The sequence below is a fragment of the Entelurus aequoreus genome, linkage group LG11 (genome assembly GCF_033978785.1).
Source record: "Entelurus aequoreus isolate RoL-2023_Sb linkage group LG11, RoL_Eaeq_v1.1, whole genome shotgun sequence".
NCBI lineage: Eukaryota > Metazoa > Chordata > Actinopteri > Syngnathiformes > Syngnathidae > Entelurus > Entelurus aequoreus.
Genome location: NC_084741.1, coordinates 27,131,461 through 27,143,599, shown reverse-complemented (window position 1 = coordinate 27,143,599; position 12,139 = coordinate 27,131,461). Strand labels below are relative to the sequence as shown.

The 12,139-nt window shown below is 41.0% G+C and overlaps 1 protein-coding gene across 2 annotated transcripts in view; it reads left to right on the top strand.

The window, feature by feature from the left end:
* The window catches only part of fam171a1 (family with sequence similarity 171 member A1), a 73,333-nt gene that overhangs the window by 43,471 nt on the left and 17,723 nt on the right, over nt 1-12,139 (top strand). For both annotated transcript variants that reach the window (XM_062062826.1, XM_062062828.1), the window contains exons 4-5: nt 1,473-1,631; nt 2,294-2,470. In XM_062062826.1, coding sequence (XP_061918810.1) covers nt 1,473-1,631; nt 2,294-2,470 — 336 coding nt within the window. The remainder of the gene's footprint in view (nt 1-1,472; nt 1,632-2,293; nt 2,471-12,139) is intronic.

Genomic DNA, 12,139 nt, shown 5'->3' with positions numbered 1-12,139 from the left:
CAATCACTCAGCCCAAAAGACCGTTCACCTAACCCAAGGTTCATAAAGCTTATATATTTTAAAAAAGTTACGTACATACGCAAAAAAAAGCCAAAGCTGCATACTCACAGTAGCACGTCTGCGTCTTTGTCATCCAAATCAAAGTAATCCTGGTAAGAGTCTGTGTTGTCCCAGTTCTCTACAGGCGTCTGTGTATCCAAGTCAAAAGCCCTCCTGGTTAGAGTCTCTGTTATCCGAGTTCTTCCATCTTGACTGCATCTTTCGGGAATGTAAACAAAGAAGCGCCGGCTGTGTACTGTTGTGGCTGACTACGTTCGAAAAATACGTCCATTTCGCACCGACAACTTTCTTCTTTGCTTGCTCGGCTTCCTTCTCCATAATGCAATGAACATGATTGAAACAGATTCACGAACACAGATGTCCAGAATACTGTGGAATTATGAAATGAAAACAGAGCTTTTTCGTATTGGCTTCAATGTGGAAGGCATACCCGTGTTCGCCGGTCTACGTCACGCGCATACGTCATCCTCAGAGGCATTTCGAACCGGAAGTTTAGCGGCAAATTTAAAATGTCACTTTATAAGTTAACCCGGCCGTATTGGCATGTGTTATAATGTTAAGATTTCATCATTGATATATAAACTATCAGACTGCGTGGTCGGTAGTAGTGGGTTTCAGTAGGCCTTTAAAATACCCATGATTGTCACACACACACTAGGTGTGGCGAAATTATTCTCTGCATTTGAACCATCACCCTTGATCACCCTCTGGGAGGTGAGGGGAGCAGTCAGCAGCAGTGGTGGCCGTGCCCGGGAATCATTTTTGGTGATTTAACCCCAATTCATACCCTTGATGCTGAGTGCTAAGCTGGGAGGTAATGGGTCCCATTTTTATAGTCTTTGGTATGACTCGGCCGGGGTTTGAACTCACGACCTACCGATCTCAGAGCGGACACTCTAACCACTAGGCCACTGAGCAGGTTAGTATCACGTCATTCAAGATAACGGACAAGTGGTTTATCCCATCACATACAATGATTTTTTACAAGGCCTTGCCTTCTGAAATACATCTCCTATTGAGAACTCCCAGATTCTTGTGTGGAGCTCCGCGAACTACAAGGATCAGGCGAGAGTCAGGTTAACACCACGCCTCCATCGACATACATGTTTGACTGCTTTTGTTGACATAAAATTTGAGTCATTTTTATGAAAAATGGGTCTGTATATGTCGATGTGTGGAAGTACTTTGTTAAAATATTTTCGTTATCACAAAGTAGGGTGACACAAAAGCAATCAACATGGTCTAAGCTATTTTTGAGGGTTTTATCAACAACTGCTTTTGTTAGTCAGCCAATCTGAGGAATGTTGACCTAAAGAATTCCACTGTATCAAAAACTGTTGTTTCAAAATGTTTCCAAATCCCAGGATGTTTGTAAGCGTCTGACAACTAGTATATCTCTGTCTACCCGCAAGGTTTCAAGCGACAGCCCAGTGTTTATTTCCAGCGCCGAGCTTTGAGTCTTCCTTTGAACACGTCCTACGCCAATTTGACTGCTTTGCTCACTGTGGCCGACTCCCCCTTGCACATCCACCACTTTCCCTACCTGCAGGTCCAAGGCGGAAATGGCACAGGTGAGGCTGAATTTTTTGTATTTTTCCATTAAGTTTCACTTTATTTGAAACGCAAATGTTGACAGGTATAGACGGCGTGGAGGGCTGTTGAGTGGGAGTGGTGGGGGTGGGTGCAGCAGAAGAGAGGTAGTGGGACATCAAAAAGGCAGACACTACCCTAAGCCGGCCTCTTTCTACAGGACCCTCTGAAACACTGGAGCCTTCCGTTCTGTCCTGAGGGACAAACAGTGCCTGTGTTTTTAAAGATGTAAATCTCTGTTGTTTTACAGAACTCTTATGTATTTTAAAATGTATGTCTTAATGTATTATTTTTGAAACTGCTCTGTGACATGTGCTGTTGACCTCTTGGCCAGGTCACCCTTGTGAAAGAGATCTTGATCTCAATGGGTTTTCTTATCTGGTTAAATAAAGGTTCTATACACTAACTTATGTGTGCGTGTGTGTGTGCATGCAGCACACGTTTCACATGGCTGCATGCATCCCCACCACATCTTGGTGTGTATATGAGTGCCCTTTAAAGACCCCCCCGATTCCTGCATGCAGGCAGCTTCGCTTTGTGGCACTTCCAACTTCCCTTTTTTTTCCACTTTCCGCCTTCTTTCCTGCCCTTCCCTTGTTTTCTTTCCTGTCTGTCTCACCCTCCTGGTATCTCTCCTTTACAGGTTTTGAGAAGCCGTCAGATTTGACTTCTGTGGCGGCCGTCTCCGTCCACCTATTGGACAGCGATGGAACCAAGCTGCAGGTGAATGAACCAATCACCGTTTCCATCCCACTGCCCGCGGACAGTGGCCTGAAGGAAAATGACCATGTGCCTGCTTGGAGATTTGACCCACGTTTGGGTACGTAGTGACACCAACACTCACCCCTGAAAGTTTTCCTGCAGTTCCCAGCGACGGGTCGAATGTATGGTATAGTTTTTTTTATTTTTTATTCTTAAGCGCCTTGTTAGAGCAGTCTCGTGCAGACATATCAGCTAAAAATTATGTTGTTAGAATTAAAGGCCTACTGAAACCCACTACTACCGACCACGCAGTCTGATAGTTTATATATCAATGATGAAATCTTAACATTATAACACATGCCAATACGGCCGGGTTAACTTATAAAGTGACATTTTAAATTTGCCGCTAAACTTCCGGTTCGAAACGCCTCTGAGGATGACGTATGCGCGTGACGTAGACCGGCGAACACGGGTATGCCTTCCACATTGAAGCCAATACGAAAAAGCTCTGTTTTCATTTCATAATTCCACAGTATTCTGGACATCTGTGTTCGTGAATCTGTTTCAATCATGTTCATTGCATTATGAAGAAGGAAGCTGAGCAAGCAAAGAAGAAAGTTGTCGGTGCGAAATGGACGTATTTTTCGAACGTAGTCAGCCACAACAGTACACAGCCGGCGCTTCTTTGTTTACATTCCCGGAAGATGCAGTCAAGATGGAAGAACTCGGATAACAGAGACTCTAACCAGGAGGACATTTGACTTGGATACACAGACGCCTGTAGAGAACTGGGACAACACAGACTCTTACCAGGATTACTTTGATTTGGATGACAAAGACGCAGACGTGCTACTGTGAGTATGCAGCTTTGGCTTTTTTTTGCGTATGTACGTAACTTTTTTAAAATATATAAGCTTTATGAACCTTGGGTTAGGTGAACGGTCTTTTGGGCTGAGTGATTGTGTGTGTTGATCATGTGTTTGAATTGTATTGGCGTGTTCTATGGAGCTAGGAGCTAGCAGAGGAGCTAGGAGCTAGCATAACAAACACGCAGGTGTTATTATGCAGGATTAATTTGTGGCATATTAAATATAAGCCTGGTTGTGTTGTGGCTAATAGAGTATATATATGTCTTGTGTTTATTTACTGTTGTAGTCATTCCCAGCTGAATATCAGGTACCGTGAGTATGCAGCCTTGGCTGCTAAACATTCGATAACTTGACCGTATGTGCGCGTCACGTACGTAACTTTTTAAAAATATATAAGCTTTTTGAACCTTGGGTTAGGTAAACGGTCTTTTGGGCTGAGTGATTGTGTGTGTTGATCATGTGTTTGAATTGTATTGGCGTGTTCTATGGAGCTAGGAGCTAGCAGAGGAGCTAGGAGCTAGCATAACAAACACGCAGGTGTTATTATGCAGGATTAATTTGTGGCATATTAAATATAAGCCTGGTTGTGTTGTGGCTAATAGAGTATATATATGTCTTGTGTTTATTTACTGTTGTAGTCATTCCCAGCTGAATATCAGGTACCGTGAGTATGCAGCCTTGGCTGCTAAACATTCGATAACTTGACCGTATGTGCGCGTCACGTACGTAACTTTTAAAAAATATATAAGCTTTATGAACCTTGGTTTAGGTAAACGGTCTTTTGGGCTGAGTGATTGTGTGTGTTGATCAGGTGTTTGAATTGTATTGGCGTGTTCTATGGAGCTAGGAGCTAGCAGAGGAGCTGAGCTAGGAGCTAGCATAACAAACACGCAGGTGTTTTTATGCAGGATTAATTTGTGGCATATTAAATATAAGCCTGGTTGTGTTGTGGCTAATAGAGTATATATATGTCTTGTGTTTATTTACTGTTGTAGTCATTCCCAGCTGAATATCAGGTCACCCCCGGCTCTCACAGCATCTTCCCTATCTGAATAGCTTCAACTCCCCACTAGTCCTTCACTTGCACTTTACTCATCCACAAATCTTTCATCCTCGCTCAAATTAATGGGGAAATTGTCGCTTTCTCGGTCCGAATCTCTCTCACTTCATGCGGCCATCATTGTAAACAATAGGGAACTTTGCGTATATGTTCAACTGACTACGTCACGCTACTTCCGGTAGGTGCAAGCCTTTTTTTTATCAGATACCAAAAGTTGCAATCTTTATCGTCGTCGTTCTATACTAAATCCTTTCAGCAAAAATATGGCAATATCGCGAAATGATCAAGTATGACACATAGAATGGATCTGCTATCCCCGTTTAAATAAAAAAAATTCATTTCAGTAGGCCTTTAACTGCAAAGCAACATGGTGCATGTGCAGGGATGAATTATTTCTTTCACAGGGGCATTAAGAAACGGAAACTGCAATTGTGACATCTGATGCCATTCCAGCATTCTGCTCACAACCTCTTAGGGAAATATTTGCATGGTGTGGTAGACATTGCTGTGATGTGCTATAGATCCGCGGTTGTCAAACTTTTTTTCTCCAAGTACTACTACAGAAAAAACTTAGCTCTCCAAGTACCAGAATAATACCAGAATAATGACCAGCATTAAAATACAGTAGTGTGGTAGGCTTGCTTTTAATGAATACTTAGGTATTCATTAAAAGCAAGGCAGAGGTACTATTTAACAAGTATATTTAATATTTTTGGCCACTATAACATTACACACAGTTTTAAACAGAAACACTGTTTAAATATTGAAAAATAAAACACTGTACTTTAATCAAGTGATTTTTTTTGGCATAACACTAGATAGAGCCTGTGTACCACAAGTGGTTCATGTACCACAGTTTGAGAGTCACTGCTATAGGTGCATTGCCTTTCTATTGCTTAAAGGCCTACTGAAACCCACTACTACCGACCACGCAGTCTGATAGTTTATATATCAATGATGAAATCTTAACATTGCAACACATGCCAATACGGCCGGGTTAACTTATAAAGTGACATTTAAAACTTCCCGGGAAATATCCGGCTGAAACGTCGCGGTATGATGACGTATGCGCGTGACGAAGTCAGAGTAACGGAAGTTATGGTACCCGTAGAATCCTATACAAAAAGCTCTGTTTTCATTTCATAATTCCACAGTATTCTGGACATCTTTTGCAATTTGTTTAATGAACAATGAAGGCTGCAAAGAAGACAGTTGTAGGTGGGATCGGTGTATTAGCAGCGGACTACAGCAACACAACCAGGAGGACTTTGTTGGAGCGCTAGCTGCCGACCTCACCTTGACTTCCTACGTCTCCGGGCCGCCAAACGCATCGGGTGAAGTCCTTCGTACTTCTGCCGATCGCTGGAACGCAGGTGAGCACGGGTGTTGATGAGTAGATGAGGGCTGGCTGGCGTAGGTGGAGAGCTAATGTTTTTAGCATAGCTCTGTGAGGTCCCGTTGCTAAGTTGCTAAGTTAGCTTCAATGGCGTCGTTAGCACAGCATTGTTAACCTTCGCCAGCCTGGAAAGCATTAACCGTGTATTTACATGTCCACAGTTTAATAGTATTGTTGATTTTCTATCTATCCTTCCAGTCAGGGGTTTATTTTTTTGTTTCTATATGCAGTTAAAGCACGATGCTATCACGTTAGCTCGTAGCTAAAGCATTTCGCCGATGTATTGTCGTGGAGATAAAAGGCACTGAATGTCCATTTCGCGTTCTCGACTCTCATTTTCAAGAGGATATAGTATCCGAGGTGGTTTAAAATACAAATCCGTGATCCACAATAAAAAAAGGAAAGTGTGGAATCCAATGAGCCAGCTTGTACCTACCTAAGTTACGGTCAGAGCGAAAAAAGATACGTCCATCACTGTCTCTCAAGTCCTTCACTGTAACGTTCCTCATCTACGAATCTTTCATCCTCGCTCAAATTAATGGGGTAATCATCACTTTCTCGGTCCGAATCTCTCTCGCTCCATTGTAAACAATGGGGAATTGTGAGGAATACTAGCTCCTGTGACGTCACGCTACTTCCGGTACAGGCAAGGCTTTTTTTTATCAGCGAGCAAAAGTTGCGAACTTTATCGTCGATTTTCTCTACTAAATCCTTTCAGCAAAAATATGGCAATATCGCGAAATGATCAAGTATGACACATAGAATGGATCTGCTATTCTCGTTTAAATTAAAAAAATAATTTCAGTAGGCCTTTAAGAGGCATACCAAAAGATTATAGAGCTGAACGTGTGATGTAGTAAACGCAATGCATTGTGGGTTTTGTGGGCCTCTACATAGAATTATTTACACGGCTGAATGCAAGACTGTGCTAAAGTTCTGTTCTTTTTTTCTTTTCTTTTTTTTACAAATTCAAAACATGGCGTGAACGTGCGGCATCATTAACTGCCACAATCGTCGCCCTGATCGCTTCAGGAAAAAACTAAACGATTGAGGGGGATTTTTCTCAATACCAGCTTGAAAGGAACTCTGATTAGTGAGCTAATAATAAAGAGATTGGGAATTGCCTACGTAGCAGCCATTAGATGATCAAACATCACTTTTAACGCCATCACCTGGTGCATGTTAGTATGTTCACTGCATTTTCAGACTGGTAAGTTTGAAGTTAAGCAAGTTTTATTCAGTTTTACACATAGCATTTAGTAAGTAGGCTGTTGGCGTTAGCAAAGCTAGCTGTGGGCTACCAGCAAGGTACAATATTTTGGAAAAAGCATGTTGTCTGTTTACTTTGACTATTATTTTCAGAGAAGTAGCTCAGGGACCAAAGTATTTAAAAATAGTAACGGCTTGTTTTTTTTTCAGGGAAACCTGCTTGTGAAATTAGACTGGGCATCCCCCCTCCATCTCGGAGACACAAGAGATTGAAAGCCGTAGATTACGCGCAATTTGAACGGAGAACAATGAGTTTTAACAGATTTTGCATTCTGAAATTCTCCACTTGTATACGGCAGCTTACTCGAATCTCTTGTCCATTGGAAGTGCTCAGATATATTAATATAATCAATTGTATCTATTTTTGAGGCCTTTAGAGTAGGATACAGTTTGTCTCGGTAGGGTCCTTGATTTATTATCACAATCCATTTTAACCCAGTTTGTTGCTCTCTCTCACATTACCACGGTTACAGTACAGACATGTAAACAAAAGCTTTGAGCAACAAAAATGCCCGACAATGCATTGCAAAATCACGTGCCCTTTTGTGTCCTATTGCTACCATTACAGCATCACTTCTAAAGCAGTAAAGATAAGGTGGATGTCGAAAATTACACAATTTGGAGTTCAAACAATATTTACTGGTGAATCAATGCCTCAGAAGTCCAGTATTTTCTGTTTTTGTAGAGCTAACACATAAGGGTATCACTGATGACAAATGGGAAGTGTGATGATAACCATAGAACATAAAAAAGCATATTAAGTAAAGATAGACGCTGAAATAAGTCAATAGTTGTCAGGATGTTCTCAAATGTGGTTAAACTACATATAAGGAGCCGTATTTTGACAATAAAACTTTTTTGTATGACAAGGCATTAATACCGAGTAAAAGTGATAGTAGACAACAATAATAAATAGCCTTAGATCACATGATTTCAGGACAGCATTGATCTCATTCATTCAAATCATTGACAAGCAAGATCGTTACTATACAATAATCAAACAACCATATATAACAATTTGGACAACTGTCAGTGACATGTAGACCTGCAATTAATTATAATTCACTGCATTGTTGGTATTAACAGCCAATAGTCGAAGCAGTTCATCACAATTGCAATCTTTTTGTATGTCTCTGATGATGATAATAACAAGTGTCATTTAAGCACATTAAAAAATTACCAACAACAACAAATAGGAGCGGAGAGTTTTACTTATCTGTCAGATCTAGAACTTTACAGTTAATAGTGCTAGCTTATTAGCATGTAGCATTCTCTTCTATATACATTCCCACATAGCTAAACAAGCTGAAATACCCACAATCACCTGCTAATGTACGAGAGACACACATCTTGTGGCCAGCAGCCACATTAAAGGCCTACTGAAATGAGATTTTCTTATTTAAACGGGGATAGCAGATCCATTCTATGTGTCATACTTGATCATTTCGCGATATTGCCATATTTTTGCTGAAAGGATTTAGTAGAGAACATTGACGATAAAGTTCGCAACTTTTGGTCGCTGATAAAAAAGCCTTGCCTGTACCGGAAGTAGCGTAGCGTCACAGGTTGTGGAGCTCCTCACATCTGCACATTGTTTACAATCATGGCCACAAACAGCGAGAGCGATTCAGACAGAGAAAGCGACGATTTCCCCATTAATTTGAGCGAGGATGAAAGATTCGTGGATGAGGAAAGTGAGAGTGAAGGATTAGAGGGCAGCGGAAGTGATTCAGATAGGGAAGATGCTGTGAAAGGTGGGTGGGACCTGATATACAGCTGGGAATGACTAAAACAATAAATAAACACAAGACATATATATACTCTATTAGCCACAACACAACCAGGCTTATATTTAATATGCCACAAACTAATCCCACATAACAAACACGTCCCCCCTCCCGTCCATATAACCTGCCAATACAAATCAAACACCCGCACAACACACTCAATCCCACAGCCCAAAGTACCGTTCACCTCCCCAAAGTTCATACAGCACATATATTTCCCCAAAGTTACGTACGTGACATGCACATAGCGGCACGCACGTACGGGCAAGCGATCAAATGTTTGGAAGCCGCAGCTGCATACTCACGGTAGCGCGTATCCAACTCAAAGTCCTCCTGGAAGAGTCTATGTTGTCCCAGTTCTCCACAGGCCAATGGTAAAGCTTGACTGTCATCGTTTGGGAATGTAAACAATGAAACACCGGCTACAACGTAGCCGCTACGTGTTTGTGTTGCTGCAGCCGGTCGCTAATACACCGCTTCCCAACTACAGCTTTCTTCTTTGCTATCTCCATTGTTCATTAAACAAATTGCAAAAGATTCACCAACACAGATGTCCAGAATACTGTGGAATTTTGCGATGAAAACAGACGACTTAATAGCTGGCCACAATGCTGTCCCAAAATGTCCGCTACAATCCGTGACGTCACGCGCAAACGTCATCATACCCAGACGTTTTCAGCAGGATATTTTGCGGGAAATTTAAAATTGCACTTTACTAATCTAACCCGGCCATATTGGCATGTGTTGCAATGTTAAGATTTCATCATTGATATATAAACTATCAGACTCCGTGGTCAGTAGTAGTGGGTTTCAGTAGGCCTTTAAAGATGAGCATAGAAACTGGTACTTCAAATGTACCAGTAAAAATAGATGAAGGCAAATTATTTGAGAGGTCAGACTAATTTAGTGCTTTAAAATGTACTTTCTGAGCCCTCCTGCTACTTCTTCTTACTCTGTGGCAGATCTGGTGCAAAAGGTGTGTTAAGAAACCAAGTGATGTCGCCAACCGCTGCATGCAGTTACAACTACAAACTACATTCGCGGACAGTTTGATTAACAAGTCTTTATTTTATTAGCATAGGTCAAAAGCCTCAAATTGATATATGGGGAACACTGCTGATATCTGTCTTAGGTGACATTATTTGCTGGAACCAGCTCATATCTGACTGGACAATGTTGGCCCACACAATGATTTCAACAGTCCTATAGTATGACACACCTGCACAATTGCATATGCTGACCAGAAAGGGAGTGATGACATCAACTGCTGAATCAGACACAGCTGCACTGTAAAACCCATTCCTGGAACTTCAGTAGGTGATAATTCCGGGTTTTTGCGGAGCATTAAAAACAATTGGAAGTCATTAATTGAATTTTGCAAACTTAACGCCTTTAAATGGCATTAAAAAGCATTACATTTGATGTACACAGGCATTAAACAATTTAATAAAATTGTAGGACTGTGCCGAGTCAATACATTAATCAATCAAATGATGAATGAAAATGAACTTAATAACGTTGCGGTCATTGATACATTTCTACATCTGTCTGTGTGTTTCTTTTCTTCGTCTCTGGCTTTCAAATTGGACATAAGAGGTCTTCTAAGGTCCGAAAAAGCACTGCCTCAATCGAACACTCCACTGGACTGTAGTGCTGGGCGGTATACCGCTATTACAGTTAATACCAATATTTTTTACAAATTGTGTGCGCGTGTGTGTGTGTGTGCGCAAAACCAGTGAAGTTGGCACGTTGTGTAAATCGTAAATAAAATCACAATACAATGACTTGCAAATCATTTTCAATCTATATTCAATTGAATAGACTGCAAAGACAAGATACTTAACGTTCAAACTGGAAAACTTTATTTTTTGTAAATATTAGCTCATTTGGAATTTGATGCCTGCAACATGTTTCAAAAAAGCTGGCACAAGTGGCAAAAAAAGACTGAGAAAGTTGAGGAATGCTCATCAAACACTTATTTGGAACATCCCACAGGTGAACAGGCAAATTGGGAACAGTGGGTGCCATGATGGGGTATTAAAGCAGCTTCCATGAAATGCTCAGTCATTCACAAACAAGGATAGGGCAAGGGTCACCACTTTGTGAACAAATGTGTGATCAAAATGTTTAATAACAACATTTCTCAACCAGCTATTGCAAGGAATTTAGAGATTTCAACATCTACGGTCTTAAATATCATCAAAAGGTTCAGAGAATCTGGAGCAATCACTGCACGTAAGGAGCAAGGCTGAAAACCAACATTCAATGCCCGTGACCTTCGATCCCTCAGGCGGTACTGCAACAAAAAACGACATCAGTGTGTAAAGGATGTCACCACATGAGCTCAGGAACACAGTTTAGAAAACCGCTGTCAGTAACTACAGTTTGTTACTACATTTGTAAGTGCAAGTTAAAACTCTATAATGCAAAGCGAAAGCCGTTTATCAACAACACCCAGAAACGCCGCCGGCTTCACTAGGCCCGAGCTCATCTAAGATGGACTGATGCAAAGTGTAAAAGTGTTCTGTGCTCTGACGAGCCCACATTTCCAATTGTTTTTGGAAACTGTGGACGTTGTGTCGTCCGGACCAAAGAGGAAAAGAAACATCCGGATTGTTGTAGGCACAAAGTTCAAAAGCCAGCATCTGTGATGGTATGGTGGTGTATCAGTGCCCACGGCACGGGTAACTTACACATCTGTGAAGGTCCCATTAATGCTGAAAGGTATTGTACAAACAGGTTTTGGAGCAACATATGTTGCCATCCAAGCAACGTTATCATGGACGCTCCTGCTTATTTCAGCAAGACAATGCCAAGCCACGTGTTACAACAGCATTGCTTCATAGTAAGAGAGTGTGGGTACTAGACTGGCCTGCCTTTAGTGCAGACGTGTCTCCCATTGAAAATGTGTGGCGCAATATGAAGCCTAAAATACCACAATGGACTGTTGAACAACTTAAGCTGTACATCAAGCAAGAATGGGAAAGAATTCCACCTGAATAGCTTCAAAAATTGGTCTTCTCAGTTCCCAAAAGTGTTGTTAAAAGGAAAGGCCATGTAACACAGTGGTAAAAATGCCCCTGTGCCAACTTTTTTGCAATGTGTTGCTGCCATTTAATTCTAAGTTAATGATTATTTGAAAAAGAAAATTAAGTTTCTCAGTTTGAACATTAAATATCTTGTCTTTGCGGTCTATTCAATTGATTATAAGTTGAAAAGGATTTGCAAATCATTGTATTCTGTTTTTATTTACGAATTACACAAGTGAATTACACAACTTCACTGGTTTGGAGTTTTGTATATATATGTGTGTATATAGTAGTGTTGTCCCGATACCAATATTTTGGTACCGGTACCAAAATTATTTAGATACTTTTCGGTACTTATTGTCTTTATTTTAACAAAA